At 43.8% G+C, this 15,856-nt stretch overlaps 1 protein-coding gene across 9 annotated transcripts in view; it reads left to right on the forward strand.

Moving 5' to 3' along the window:
* The window catches only part of RERE (arginine-glutamic acid dipeptide repeats), a 288,010-nt gene that overhangs the window by 119,286 nt on the left and 152,868 nt on the right, over positions 1 to 15,856 (forward strand). For all 9 annotated transcript variants that reach the window (XM_075839693.1, XM_075839692.1, XM_075839695.1 and 6 more), the window contains one exon: positions 5,530 to 5,987. In XM_075839693.1, coding sequence (XP_075695808.1) covers positions 5,675 to 5,987 — 313 coding nt within the window. In that variant the 5' untranslated portion in view covers positions 5,530 to 5,674. The remainder of the gene's footprint in view (positions 1 to 5,529; positions 5,988 to 15,856) is intronic.

A 15,856-nucleotide genomic window follows, 5' to 3' on the forward strand; every position in this document is an offset into this window, starting at 1 on the left:
TCTCGGCTGTTTCTGTAACTCCCATAAACTGCAATGAACCTCATGCTGGTGCGGCCATCTCGTCTTCTCTTCTCTGAAGTGCAGGGGATCGCCCATTCTCCTGATATGTGGGAGTCCTAGAAGTGCCCCTCTCCAATAGTCCCTGCCTGGAATCTGTAGCCAGAGGCCTCCTCACCAGGTGGAACGGGTCGGGTGACCCCAGTTCTCGATTATAGGTCCGTTTCCCAGAGCTGGGTCTCGCTTCTATGAGACTTTTATGGCATATCATGTGATATGCATAAATGTGTACTTCAGGAATACCCCTTTAAGGCTCGGATATAAACCATGAACAGAATTCTCTGCAATGACTATTATTAATTTTATTTTGAACCTTTTTTTTTTCTGATCAGTCTTGGAACTTGCATTTTATTATCTGGGTAATTTGCACTCCTGAGTACCATATGGGGGAGGGGGGGGGGGGTGCCGCAGGATTTGCTGCTTTTTCTAGTGGTACCACAGATGCCAAGTAGATTCGCAATTTTCTTGAGTCAATTGAAGCTGTGCAGCAGCGTCCGGCGTTTCTAATTATCCTGCTGCTAGGCAGATGCATTGGAAAGCCCTGGTAGGCGCAGTGAAGCAGCTCTGTGTTAATCAGTTCCATTAGGTGAGGAGGGCAGGATGGCAGGGACGCGGCACTGGATGGATTCCTGTCTGGTTGATTTGTTTATGCTCGGTGTCTGCGGTACAATGATAGTGTCACAAGGTGCCAGGTAGTGCTGAGCGCTCACAGCATGGCTCCTCTGAAACCAGTCTCTGCACCATGTTCTGTAACCTCACATTTCCAATACACGCTGCTTCTCGTTTACTGTAAACCACAAATATTTAAATGCCCAATTCTCCTCTCCTCAATGCTGTGTGGGCTGCAAGTAATGGGAGTAGTCGGACATTATCATTAGTTCTCACAGTATGGCTGGCTTAGATGGAATATCCATCATATGTTTTATATTCTGCCTCGTCTCATAGTCCGCCTGATGTATTCTTTGCAGATCACTCCACAATCCAGCTGGTTTTCGTTTTACATATCTGTGATTTTCCCTGTGGTGTCTGAATTGGAGGTGCAGGGAATAGCTTAGCACTACATTTCTCCTGGAAAATATCGCTTAATACCTTTGTGGCCATTGTTTTGGTTTTTTTAACTCGCTGGTTCTGGATTGCTTTGCTGTCTTCTCTGTCAGTTGTTCACGTCCAAACACCCTGCTTGCCCCAAAATCCTTATTCTTCCTCCTTGATGTAATGTTGGAGGGCTGTAGAGGGAGAGTTCTTGATGTGCAGCCTGATCTGTATCTGGAACATTTTATACTGAGACGTTGTGCAGATGGCTTAGGGATTTGAGCAAGGATCTTCAAGCGTTTGTTTTGGATACATGCCGGCCTGAAACAGCAGAGCTTAATACCAGGCTCATTTAGGGAAGCCTACATTGATTTACCCTGATTTCCTGTGTCGGGGTGCCCTCATGGCATCATCTGTGGCATGATCCTTGCTAAGACCGTACCTACACCCCCTGTGTTTGTAGGAGCCTTCATGTTCTGCCCTTTATAGATGGCCTGTCCAATGGGCACTGCCTAGATTGCTGTGATAGATGACGCATTGCTTACTAATCTGTACTTTCATAGGAAAAGTTTTTGTGTCTCTGGGACATTCGGCTTTTCAAAAAATGTACATGCAAAGTGATTTTTAGACGCCACTGATCACTTTCTACTCTTATGTTCGACTAACGTTGGCAATACATGTGATATTTTGGCTTGGATATGTCTTGCTATTAGGACGGTCATAAGGCCAGGGGCATATGCAGGGAGATCTTTGCCATGAGTAAGACTTTACACGTGAAAAACTCTATATGGGAGCGGGTGTAATTTCTTTGCATTGCTCCACGTTCACATTTTTCACAGATAAGTTTCTGCTACAAAAGTCTGAACAACATACACAAGTGGATATTCGCTAATGGTCTGTACAAAGTATTACGCACACCAATGGGGATAATTTTGCAGGTAAAATCTTTAATCTCTCATACCAGGGTGCAACGTTTCAGTCTTGGCACGGACCTTTTTCAAGCACTGCTACAGACTGGTAGGACAGCGTGACGGCGTAAGGAATAGCGGTATACCGCTTGTGAAGGTGCAGTCACAAGCGGTATACGGCTATTCCTTGCGTCGTCACGCTGTCCTACCAGTCTATAGAAGTGCTTGAAAAAGAAAAAGGTCTGTGCCACGACTGAAACGTTGCACCCTGGTATGAGAGATTAAAATTTTTACCTGCAAAATTATCCCCATTGGTGTGCGTAATAATTTCTACAGACTATAGAGGGTTGGGCCCCTATTTATGCACCCTTATACTGAATCACCTGGTGCTATCTAAACCTACGTCGTATTCGCTAATGGTGATCCTTTCTGGTCAGGCCATTAACTAGATTTGTTAGGTTCATATCTGCATTCGGAATTCAATCGGTGACGAATCAATCGCACAATGGACACCAATGGCAGTCACACAATTGACGTATAATGGGTACCATCATAGTGTCCATCGTTTTGATGGAAAAAAATAGCGCTGCATGCTGCACAATTTTTTTTCCCATAAAAAATGATCACATCTGCATTGGAGCCTCCGTTGCAGATTTCAACGCAACATCAGGGCTGCTTCAGACGATCATGTCCGATCAACGGATCGCAAGCTTCTACTACTGCTACGTTCGTAAAATTTTCTACTATTCAGCGTCCCTCGGCAACAGATCTGTAAAAACGGACCGCACGCAGTCTATTGCTTTTGCGTCCCTATTGACTTGTATGGGCGAGTCTAGGACACAAAATGATTGAAAGTAGTGAATAGGCCCATTAAAGCGAACCTGTCACCTGCCCATACATGTACAGCATGGAATGGGCAGGGCTGCACAGACCCTGGGGCACTTTACATTTTGTTTTCTACCTGCCTCCGTTATTTAAATGGCGCCCGATATTTAAATAACCCCCTGAACTGTCAATGGGGCGTGTACTGGCAAGGGGGCGTGTTACTATGGCTGTGACACTGTCCAATCAGCTACAGACAGCTTTACAGCAAGAGCTGGAGAGAGGAGAGCGTGTGCACGCGTGCACACGCTCGTGCTCTCACTCTTCAGCGGCAGACAAGGACAAGACTGATCTCTTGTGAGAGATCAGTCTTGTACTTGTCTGCCGAACTGACAAGGGGGGCGTATCACTGCTACGGACAGTGTAAGAGCTGGGGAAAGGAGAGCGCGCATGCGTGCTCTCCTCTTCAGCTCTTGCACTCTTGCGTGTTTGTGGCTCGGTCTTGCCCATTCAAGTCTATAGCGACGTGAAAACCACAGACCTACAGAACAGATGCTGAGGACATACTGATGAGACATGGATTGCCAAAAAATGGTCAACAAATCTGTTGATTACGGGCCGCAAGATACAAACAGTCGTGTGCATGTAGCCTTAGTATTGCGTCTAATTTGAAACCTCTTGAGGTTTTGTGAATTAATAAGTTATACCCGTATGTATGAACCAAGGACACTGGAGGTGGCACGCTTTTGTATCTTGTTTTCCTCTTTGTGGGTAAAGGCAGCAGTGATGATACACTTTCGGGCACACGGTACAGATGACAGCCGTTAACGATTTTATCTCCCCTAAGAGGACAATGGAAAGGAATATCAGGCAAAGGCGCTGCGCTGTGTTCAGGCTCAGTTAGCTGACATTGTGCAAGAACAAAGTGTTCAGGGACTGGTGGAGATATGAATCTGTGAAGGCAATAAAGGATTAATTCACACAGCATTTCCTCCAGGATCACGGAGGCTTAATCCTAATAAGGTGCTTAATACTAGATCCCGTCTGCTCAACGATTGTGCTCTTTTTCCCATCACAGGCCCTGCAGCTCCTGTCGTCAGCTGTGCTGGGAGCGCTCCAATGTGTGGGGTATTACGCCATATAAATAGATGTATTGTTCGGGATGTCAATCTTTCTGAACCGCTCATCATTTTGAAAACATATGCCAAGATGGAAGAAGAGGAGGGTGGGGGTGAAATCTGATCTGCTTGAGGAAGTCCATGATCCGGTGGACGCATGTTGTCAGCTTGTTGAGGCAGTACTTCACTCCCCCTCCTCGAAAGGAACACTCAGAAGAAGACTTCTAAGATTCCCAGGGAAGATACGTGAGGCCTGTGGGTCTGTTTAGCTTCATGGACTTTCAACAGGAAGGCAGGAGAGGAAACTGTGTTCTGTATTAGAAGTGAACAAATCAGTGCAAATGTTTGTGTTGTGATTCATAGGCAGGAAAGAGCCGGTAAATGGCAGCTGGCTCATGACCCGCTTAGTTTACATTACAATAAAAATCCGATCACCTTAAAATGGTCTTCTCTTTCCAATGGCCTCCGTTGGACGGTTCTGGTTTGGCTCAGTCACACCAACCTGGAAATTGACGTTTTCTCTGTATACATTTCTTTTTTCTGCTTCGTATCCTTGGAAAATTATTGCAAGAATAGACCTAGATGCAAAGATGAGCAGCTGCTGGAGTCTCTGTATTCTGCATTGTGATGGGGGGAGGGTTGGGTCATAGGACTGGTATTTTGACTTTTTCTCACTAATAAAGCAATGGTGCGCCACCAAGAAAGTAGACGTTTTCTCCGGTAAACCTATTTTTGAGCAGCATTTGCAGACTATGCAGCGATACATCCTTTCTCCCATATCCAGACAGAATAGCCATTCAACAGTTTGAGATAACTCTGTTAAAGCGACCCTCCCGTTCGCCATAAAACTTTTTTTCGCATAATATGGGGAATGTATATTTAAAGTACATGGTGTTCTCCTTTTTTTTTTTTAGTATTTCTACCACGGCTCCGCCAATGCCCGACCCTTCTGCATTAATCCAAAATGGCCACTAGCTTCTTAGTCTATCCTATACACACTGTGCTTCGAGAGTCTAAGTCAAAAAGGACCAGCGCTGATGACGTCCGCACTAGAAGACACAGGATGGACACAGTGCGAATGTCATCAGTGCTGGTCCAGCCAAGAGCAGGAGGAAGTGTCTCAGACTCCCAAAGCAAAGTGTCCATAGTGTAGACTCTGAGGTTTGTGGCCATTTTAGATGAATGCAGGCAAATCGGCGGATCGTCAGTAGAAACGCTAAAATGGAAGGTACTTTCATGATACATTTCCCATGTTATGTAAAATTTTTATGGAGAACTGGAGGGTCGGAGCGTTTGTCGTCACCCATTTTTCCCAATCGGGGAAATAGGCTTCTAGATTCCAGTAGTAAATATTTTTATTCATTGCACAGTTTTTTAGTGTGGCTCTCACACAAGTAGTGACTGTTTTTATGTTGTATGTTATAATAGAAATGTCTTTCTCTCTTTGTAGTCAAGGCTATTGACGTAGGGTATGAGCATTGATGTGATATTGTGTAGCACTTGCATCCTTGAATGATTCTTAATACCAGATAACTGCATGTGAACGGGTTGATTTACAATTTATTTATTTATTTTTATTCTCCTTTGCACAGAGCTTTTTGAAGCGCTGGGGTTGTTGGAGTGGTCCAATTTTTCCTGGAATTGCGTGATAAATTCAGAAGACTGAAGCCCAGGCTCACTGTCTACCTTTCACGGAGGCCCAGCCGTGAGAGGACAGAAGAAGGCACGTGGCGAATCATGACGGCCGACAAAGAGAAAGATAAAGACAAGGATCGGGACCGGGATCGGGAGAGAGAAAAGCGGGATAAAACCCGCGATGGAGAGAACTCGCGACCACGGCGCAGCTGCACACTTGAAGGCGGTGCCAAAAACTATGCCGAGAGTGACCACAGTGAAGATGAGGATAATGAAAACAATGGCACGACGGCAGAGGAGGCTGCCAAGAAAAATAAGAAAAAGCTTCCAAAGAAGAAGTCCCGATACGAAAGGGCCACCAATGGGGAAATTACGTCTTATGTCACAGAGGACGATATGGTGTACAAGCCGGGAGGTAAGATACTTCTATAATGTGCAATTTGCTCTCTTGAAATGGCAGCAATAAAGTTGTTTGTTTCATCTACGTTTTCTAATGAAAATTCTACCTTTAGGAATATAAAAGCATTTAGTGTATCATTGAAAAACATAATTGCACGGATTGTAATGATAGCTGGGTTAGGGATTCTGAAATAAGTGCTTTCCGTAAATGTGCAGGCAAAGCTATGAACATATGGGCTGCCGGTTTTGTTTTACTAAAGAGCATATGGATGGTAAATTATAGTGTCATGTGACAGCTAAGCTCCGCCCTGTTTTGCATCTTTATAGATACAGCAAATAATAAGAGGCATTTATACGTTTCCATTCAACAAGTTTGCAAGCCCTTATCCTTGCCATTCTGCAGGATGTTTTCTCTGTGACATTGTAATGACGGGATTTCCTTTACATGATGTCCCATGTTCGTTGCTAAAAATAACATTTCTGTCTTCAGAGGCAAAAATGTCATAATCAACCGTTTTGTGTAGTATTTGACGCTCGAAGGACTAGAGAATAAGTACACCAATGAATGCGACAAGTAAATCAGACTGAGCTGCAGTACCAGACATAGCCACCCATACGGACGAACCGCTGTGTCTGTAAAAATAAAGGGGATATGGCACTCGCAGGAGCACCGCAGCCACTTCATTGTGCTCATCATCGGGGTTGGAGCCCCACAAATTAAACATTAAGGATAGGCGATCATGTTTATGTCCTGGAAAGCCCATATAACCTTTGAACACCATGTTGTTGTTTACAATCAGATATAATCCATATAAAAGTTCAGTAATTTTGGAAATAAATTAGATTAATACTTTTACTGATCCTGAGTTACAACCTGTGTTAGTCAATTTATATTCACAGCTTTGTTTTCACTTCTGCAGACTTGATGTTAAATCTCCCAGAATTCCACTGCTTGTTTAGGTGATGATGTGGCTCTGGTGATCAGTTTTTTGGGAAGTGACGTCTTTACTCTAGATAAAGTACAGTAATCAGATACAGGAAAAATGAACTCCCAGAGTTCAGTGCACAGAGCTTTGCATTAAAGAAGTTCAGCTAAACTGTTAGGGGTGTGTCTGTCAACAAGCTGTTGACTGATTCCAGTAACAATCAGCAGAATTGTAAAGGTCGCTCTTGACTAAAGGAGGTTTTGCACTGGGCGATTATCGGACAGACAAGCGTTCATAGAACGCTCGTTGCCGATAATTTCCCCGTGTAAACAGGGCAGCGATCAGCAGATGAACGAGCAAACGTTTCTTAAAACGATACAGATGAACAAAGTCAAATATTATCGTTGTCTGCAGCACATGCGCTGCCGACATGATGATGATGTATGGGGACGAGTGATCGAAGTAACGACCGCTCGTCCCCATCCGTAGCGCCGTGTGACAGGAGCAGACTAGTGCCAATCAACGAGCTGTCTCGTTGATCGACGCTTGCTGCCCCGGACAAAATCGGCCGGTGTAATAGGGCCTCAATATGTGTATAAATCCATTAGTAATACAATGTATTTGCAATGACTTAACTCTTTATGTAGAATGTATATCTATCAAATGTGAGCATATATTTATGGTTTCACAGTAACGGTGCTGTATAGTATTTGATAAACGAATACTACTAACACAAATCTTCGTTTCAGTTTTTCTTTGACCGCTTTTCTTTAGAACACAAATTGACAATTCTAATTTTTGCGGTTTTGGTTTGGAAAAAAGCCCAACATATCTATAATGGCTCAGTGTCCCTGGACTGACGAAACATATGTTAAAGAAAAAAAGCACGCAATTGTCTGGGGAAAACAAATATATACATACACACAATAGCCATTGTCATGCATTCACTGGTGTGCCTGGAAGTAATTCTCTCAAATACAATGTATGATCGGTGTTGACACAACCATGTTTTTGCTGTTTGCAATGTGCTAATAGAAAAATCCGTTATTAAATAATAATTTGTATGCTGTGGTTTTCTCAGCGCAGGTTTTGTAGAATGATACCACTCCTTAGTCGTCATAACGTCCTCATCAATATACAAGTCAAAGCTTTCAAAGTAGAACATGAATTGTCCAAGGAATATACTTCACGTCGTTGGTGCATACATCTGAACTGGATATTCATCTATAGCACACCCTCCCCTAGCTGTTGTGCTCACTTGTACATAGTGAAAGCAACTATTTTAAGTTCCTAAAAATTCCATCTATTTGTCAGGTGGTAGTGACTTAAAGGGGTTCTCAGTTTTGAACAATCCCTACTTGTTAAAAGGATCCTTGCCAATAAGCTGATCGCAAAGTGTCTCATCCTGGGAATCCCAGTGATCCGCAGTGAGCTGTGGGAAAACCTGGCAATAAGTGTTTGATTTCCCTGCAGCGCCTCCACAGGCTAAATTAAGTATTACAGCGCAGGAAGGAGAGCCTCCAGAGTGAGAAGATGCTCTTTGTAACGACTCTACGCAGGCCAAGAGAGAAGGATCCTGAACAGAGGACCCCCTCTATTAACTCTGAATTCCGTCATTATATCCGTTTGCTTCCTGATGAGCCAGCTAAAATTACTGGCGAAACAACATGTTGAAGCTATATTATAGGGATATATAGAATACAGGACTCGGACTCAAATCAACCAGGGGTCGCTCTTTTCAGAGCACCTGAATAGCCTTTGGTTGGTTGCTACCAGGGACAGGTGCTTTATACAGGTGTGATGAGTCTCCAATGGCCTAACATCCATAGGGCGGACACTTGGGAGGATAAATGCCATTCTGCCTGGGAGCTAACTCAACGATAGGGCGTTCTTGTTTCAAAGATTTAGTATCCAGTATTGCAATACTTATTTTTTGAGTCTTTGGTACGTCCTGATTTCCCGAACAGTATTCAACAGAACACCAACATCAGGGTGTTTTTGTATTTTTCAAGGTTTTTTTTTACATTTTATTTATAATTTAATAAGTTACATTTTAAGAGGGGCTATCCCTCATTAGTTAATCCTATTTTTTTTGATCCAGCAGGGGATATAAGTAATTGAACTTGTATCTATCAGTTACATGGTAACCAGTACAGATGTATATCCACTTTCATTAGACAAGTGGCTGTCCACCTCTTGGTCTGACTAGTTGGATGTCTCTCAGCATCTTTCAACTAATCCGAATGGCTCAGAGCAAAGCTGGTTCGCAGCGCCACTGACGTTCCGGATTTCCCTCATGTTGCATAAATACACTTTGCTGCTCGGTTTTCCCTCCTCCCACCAATATCTGTTTCTGGGGTTGTATAGTTGGGAAACCTAATACCCACTATGTAATAACTCATTATGGCCATCATAAAGTGCGCCTGCCTCATGACAGAACTGAACTTTTTGTGTTGACTCCTCTGAAGGTCTTGCGTTATTCACATGTACGGTCCCTTCACACCATGTTTTTTCCTTCCGACAAAAAACAACAACATCTTGGCCTCCGTTGGGTTAATGGAGTCTTATGGACACGTTTAGTGTGTGTCGCATAAATGTGATGTGATGGGGGGGGGGGGGGGGGGACTAAGTTTATGTTGTTTTTTTTACACTTTATTTTTACCTAAGTCAGTCTTTCCCAATATTATAACCATTGAGGTACCCCTAAACAACTTTTCCTATCTCTAAGAAGCTTCGTGTAGAGCGCAGGGGTCATCAACCAGCGGTACTCCAGCTGTTGTAAAACTACAACTGCCAGCATGCCCTGACAGCCGCACTGGGAGTTGTCATTTCACAACAGCTGAAGTACTGCTGGTTGCTGACCCCTAGTGTAGAGGGGGAGGTATAACATTCTAGAATTCTATATTCAGGCTGAGATGTGTTTTGGCCATGCATCTCTGAAATTGAAATCTGTTTTCTGTCTCTACTATAAACAAGATGGGTCTTGCGACTGTTCTGGGGAACCCCTGATCTAAGTGTTGTAATTGATAATACATTGCTTGTCCCCCTTTATGTTTTGCTTGGGTTACAAAACCTTCATATTTTCCTATTTCTCCAGTTGACCGGACCTAGGTACATTGCCGTCTCCTCTTAGCACGCCTTATGATTTTACACGCTGACCGTATTTTCTGATCTGATATCCTGTGTTGGCCGGGATCCTTTGTATGTGCAGATAAATATTTGCTGTTGGCCAAACAGATCATAAAAAGCCATTTCACGTCCGATGGTTTCTGCTGAACACGAGTCACACAAGTTGATAACAATAGCTCTGAATGCTGAAGCAGCTTGTACCATAGAGAAAATAAATGGCTGTCTGCGCCATCATGTGTCATTACCTACCCTGCACTCCCCAGCTTCACAGCCCTTCTCTCTGCGTGACGCAGAGCTTAATACAAATAACATATTTAGCCTACTGAGGTTACAGCCATGCTCGTGATTTTAAGCCCTCTGTTTTGGGAGGAAGACTGAAAGGTTACACATACTTACTCAGATGAGGTTCTGCATTTTCTCAAGCAGCCTCTTGGGAGTTTTCAGCAGTAATGCTGGCTCGCCCAGTATTTGATAGCAAGCGATTTTATGCCACCCGCGTCCGGTCTGGTACATGGAGAACACTCGCCTGCCAATCAGCAGAATTACAGGGTGCTGTCAGAAGCTCAACAGACATTGCTGCAGCTATTAATATACAGCTTTTCACCTACAAGTCATAAAATAGTGACAGAAGACTGCGTGGCGGAAAGGAGCCCCCCCCCTCCACCGTTCGAATTAAATCCGTACATTACGTTTTTTTTTTATTCTTGCAATGAATAATATTAAATTCTTGTGCCTCACAGATGGACTCTCGCTGTATATCTGTAGTGGTTTGGAGTGGATTGATTATTTTCTGCCTCTTTTTGCCCTCTATGCCATGACCTCCTTGAATGTATCCTGGAAAGGTACATACGTCTGTGCCTACAGTGATGACGTGTTACTGTATTCTCCATGACGGTGCAGACATGACTGTGATGGGAACATGTTGTTCTTGTTCACTCAACCCACCAAATGGTTTCCTCACATAATACAGTTTAGAATGCCATATAGCTCCATGGACCAACACCATTCTGTGGAGATGATTCTAAAGGTCTATTCACACCATGTGGTTTTGCTGCGCTGACTGCGTTTTGTTGCCGTGCTAACTGCAAAACCACAGCAAATCATAGTAAAAATAGTAGTGCAGGTTTCGCTTATGCAGCAGTATTCATCGCAATTATTTTTATATTTTATATTTCGTGAATTTTCATTTTGTCAAAACCTTTTTTTTTTTTATTTTGGGTTTTAGCTTTACTTTTGCAATTCAATGCACTGCCGCACAATTTAAAATACAGTCCTTTTCAGGCAGGACACAATGTGAGTGTTTATTCTGATCCCCCTGGTTCACGAATAGACTAAATACAATTGGAGCAAACTCTGTAGATGGGCCCTTTTACACGGGCCAATGAATGAACAAACAAGCGTTCACATGAACACTCAATCCAGATCATTGCCCTGTACAAACGAGGCGGCGATCAGCTGATGAACGACAAAACACTTGGACAACGGTTGATCTTCTCGTTTATGCAGCAGAAAATCTCATTGGCAGCACATCTCCCTGTGTAAAAGGGAGATGTGCTGCCAACGTGATTAAATTGTATGGGGACGAGCGATCCTAGTAACTATCACGCATCCCCATACGACATATACAATCATTGCTCCCACCCCATCCAATCATTGCTCCCCTCCCTCATGCCACATATCCAATCATTGCTCCCCCCATGCGACATATTCAGTCATTGCTCCCCCCATACGACATATCCAATCATTGTTCCCCCCATACGACATATCCAATCATTGCTCCCCCCATACGACATAGCCAATCATTGCTCCCCACATGCGACATATCCAATCATTGCCCCCCATACGACATATCCAATCATTGCCCCCCCATACGACATATCCAATCATTGCTCCCCTCCATACGACATATCCAATCATTGCTCCCCTCCATACGACATATCCAATCATTGCTCCCCACATACGACATATCCAATCATTGCTCCCCACATACGACATATCCAATCATTGCTCCCCACATACGACATATCCAATCATTGCTCCCCACATACGACATATTCAATCATTGCTCCTAGTAAAAGGAGCAAATGAGCACCGATCAACTAGCGGTCTTGTTGATCAGCGCTAGTTTTCTCGGCCCATATCGGGCTGTGTAATAGGACCTGAAGGTATGTGAAGGTTTACAGAATTGAATATATATATATATATATATATATATATATATATATATATATATATATATTGTGATGGTATTATCTTGCGTTTTTTTTGTATGTTGTGTTTTGTTTTGTTTTTGGTCCCACTTGCTCCCTCTGTTCTGAAAATTCATGTTCACCATAGCAACAAATTGATTTATTGCAGGTTATGTACAGCTAGTACGGTTTCCACCCATCCCCACAAGGGGCTATTGATTTCCACAGTCAGCTGGAATCGCTGATGGCTTGGCGTGATATGGCAGCAGTGTTTGTCCCCTTCTCTGCGAGGAAGCAAAGCTCTTCATTAGCGCTGCCGTACTACATTTGTGATTATGTGCGTGTGTCCAGTGATAATCCATCCAGATATTACCCTGGGGTTTGTCGGGCAGGAACGTGGTTTGGGTTTTCATCGTACTACTTTACTATAATGGCGTGCTATAGCACTGATCATTTATTGACCGTTTTAATTCAGTCTTCAGTGGGTACTAATACGGCATAACCGTTTTGGTATCCTCTGTTTGTAAGAAATCTGTTTTTTCCTTCACTTTCTTAATCAAACGTGCTAAATCTACTAATTCTGATCGATAGGGGAAATTATAGGGCCACCTGCGCACGTAGCGGATTTGTTGTGTGCGGAAAAATCCGTAGCGGAAGACTGTTGCAGGCAACTTAAAAAAAAAATCTCATCCACATGTTGCTAAACGTTTTCCGCACGGAGATCAAAGTATGCTGCAGATTTTCAAACCACCGCACGCTCATTCTGTTCAGGACGTTTACAGCGAATTTCACCCTTTTTCAATGTGGAAGGGGTGAAAAACGCAGCAAAATCTGCACAAGACGCGTGTAGATTTTACGGCGGAAACGCTTCAGATAGACTGCAGGAAATCCGTTACTTGCGGAGGTACCCTTTAGGGTATGTTTACATGGGTCGGATTTGCAGCAGAAGATTAGGACCTATCATGTCTGATTTGATGCAGGTTTTTGGCCGGATTTGCCACTGCAAGCTGGTCTCTTGATTTGTGTATTCCCGTGTGAGGCTGCATCTGGAGATTTGTCTGCTGCGGTCACATAGGACAAAACGTCATCCCAAAAGGCCTGTTCATCACAGCCCAGCCTGGGGGAGCAGGAACGCATCGCTATTGGAGTGCCAGGGGTGATAAATATGGTATTTTTTATTTATTTTTCTTCAAAGTATAGTTTCCCCCCCCCCCCCCCCCCCCCCCCCCCCTTCTAGGGATTTTTGCTGCAGAAATGCAGCTATTCAGCAACAAAAAATTTGTCGCAGATTTTTGCCTTTGCCATCGAACTCAATGGGGAAAATCTGCAGCAAATGCGCAACAATTCCGCCGCAAAATCTGCACCGCAGGTTCGTTTTTGCACTGAAGTTTTCTACTGCGCGTGGATGAGGTAAATACAATTTAACAAACTTCGCTGCTACCGTAATATGCGGCTAATTTTCCGCCTGCAAACCCGGATAAGAAATCTGCGGCAATGATGCTATTTGTGAACACACCTTAAGGGTATGTTCACACGGCAGCGTCCGTAACGGCTGAAATTACGAGGCTGTTTTCAGGAGAAAACAGCACCGTAATTTCAGCCGTAATGGCATGTTGAGGCGCTTTTTGCTGCGTCAATTACGGACGTTAAATGGAGCTGGTTTTCCATGCAGTCAATGGAAAACGGCTCCATTTACGTCTGAAGAAGTGACAGGCACTTCTATGACGCGGACGTCTTTTTTTCGCGCCGCCTTTTGACAGCGGGGCGTAAAAAAAATGACCGTCTGCACAGAACATTGTAAGACCCATTCTAATGAATGGGCAGATGTTTGCCAACGCTATTGAGCCGCTATTTCGGACGTAATTCGGGGCAAAAACGCCCGAATTACGTCCGTAAATAGTGTGTGTGAACATACCCTGATAGTTAGGGATGGTCATTTATAGATGGCCTATTAAATAGAGTAGGATATCTGCTGAATTCACCTGAAATGTTACTACCATTTGAGCACAATTGTGCATAAGACCCAGATTACAATTTGCATTTTGATGCCGGTTTTATATCTAGATCTAATAATGCATCAAAAACTGAACTGCATTGTGTGAACCTGGCCTGAAAGCTGCAAGTCTTGATAACTGCATGCAGATCTCTGATCTATCGAGCTCTGTGCATGTCAATGAAGAGTTCACTGCTACACTTGCCTCTGTTGACCTCCGACAGGATTTGAATGGTTTCAGGATTGCACTTGGTCATTGCATTTCTTCTAGAGAAAGGGATGTGTGGTGTGACACGGTATATACTGGCGGTTAGCTTACAGGAAGGTTAATTGAAATGTTTGAGCCGTTTGTTTTGCAGGCCCCCCCGTTTCCTGATTTTCCGGCTAACCGTCATTTGACCTGGGCATCAAACGGGTTAACGTTCCCTTGCCGTATCGGGATGAAACGCTGGCGCTTGGGATTCGGTGATCGTAATGCATCTGTCAGCTGACCTAGCCTGCTCCTTCCATAACTCATATATATTTATATTCTATAAACATGTTCATTGGCCCTGAGGGTTAATGAGTAAGGAAGCGGCGCTAGTGAGGATGCTCCTCTGCCAGCTGATGTTATATCAATGCTTCCTTTGTGCTCATTGTCCTGAACGGAGGCTTGGTGTATCATCCTGCCTTTCTGGCAGATGAGGTTATAACCTCTATTTCTCACTTGTGTTGTGTTCTGCTATCAACGTTAACCCGTTATCAGCTGCCCAGATATCCAGGCCACCCTTTTTCCTGCCCGTTCCCCCCGATAGGCCAGGAGCGGAGGCGACATTAGTTAGATTGAAATACACGAATTTGGCTTCTTCCTTGACAGCTATTGGCTCTTCCTTGTCATTGACCCATGTGTTTGTCATCCTTCCAGATATTGCTGTCTATTCCTTATGACAGCCACACCAGCTGAGAGAGGCCAGGACTGCCAGACAGGAGCAAGATTTCTAGGGATCGCCCCAGGGTGATTGGGGGGAAAAGAGCATGTCGGCGTCTAAGCCCAGTTGTGTCATTTTAACGCGAGTGATTTTTGCAGCTGCTGAGTGTGTGGGAGACGCTCATTAGGATTCAGCAGGGATCTCTGTTATAGTGACACCATACTTTAAAAACTATCCAGTACCGCAGGATTCGTTTAATAAAAGTCCTCGCTTAGGCCTGTAGCCAGATTTTCGCCTGCGGCGCAGATAACTGAGCTCCGCTTCATAGCGCTTTCTTTATTTGAAGAGCCAGATCAGAATATTTGTCCCCCTCTGCTTTTTCAATTACTACCGGGCTCTTTAGTGTAACGCATCATCAATGGTGCTTTCCCTTATTACACAATACTTTTATTTATCACTGAAACTTGATCCTAAAATTGGAAAGAAAAAAAAAATGGCCTCTTGTGGTTGTGTTTCTAGAAAAGATGCATGACCATAGATGTGGTTGCCATTTAGTTTCTACATGTTTGGCCTCATTCACACGGATGCGTTCGATTTGCGTCTGCAAAAACATGGGCAGTTTTTCATGAATATGACGGTCTGTGTTGCATTGTTGTGGTTTCGATGTGACGACCGTTTTTCTCGTCCATGTTTCTGCTCTGAAATATCTTCCTGGTTTTGCTTTACTTTTTCTCCAGCAA

Source organism: Rhinoderma darwinii, chromosome 10 (assembly GCF_050947455.1).
Source record: "Rhinoderma darwinii isolate aRhiDar2 chromosome 10, aRhiDar2.hap1, whole genome shotgun sequence".
Taxonomy (NCBI): domain Eukaryota; kingdom Metazoa; phylum Chordata; class Amphibia; order Anura; family Rhinodermatidae; genus Rhinoderma; species Rhinoderma darwinii.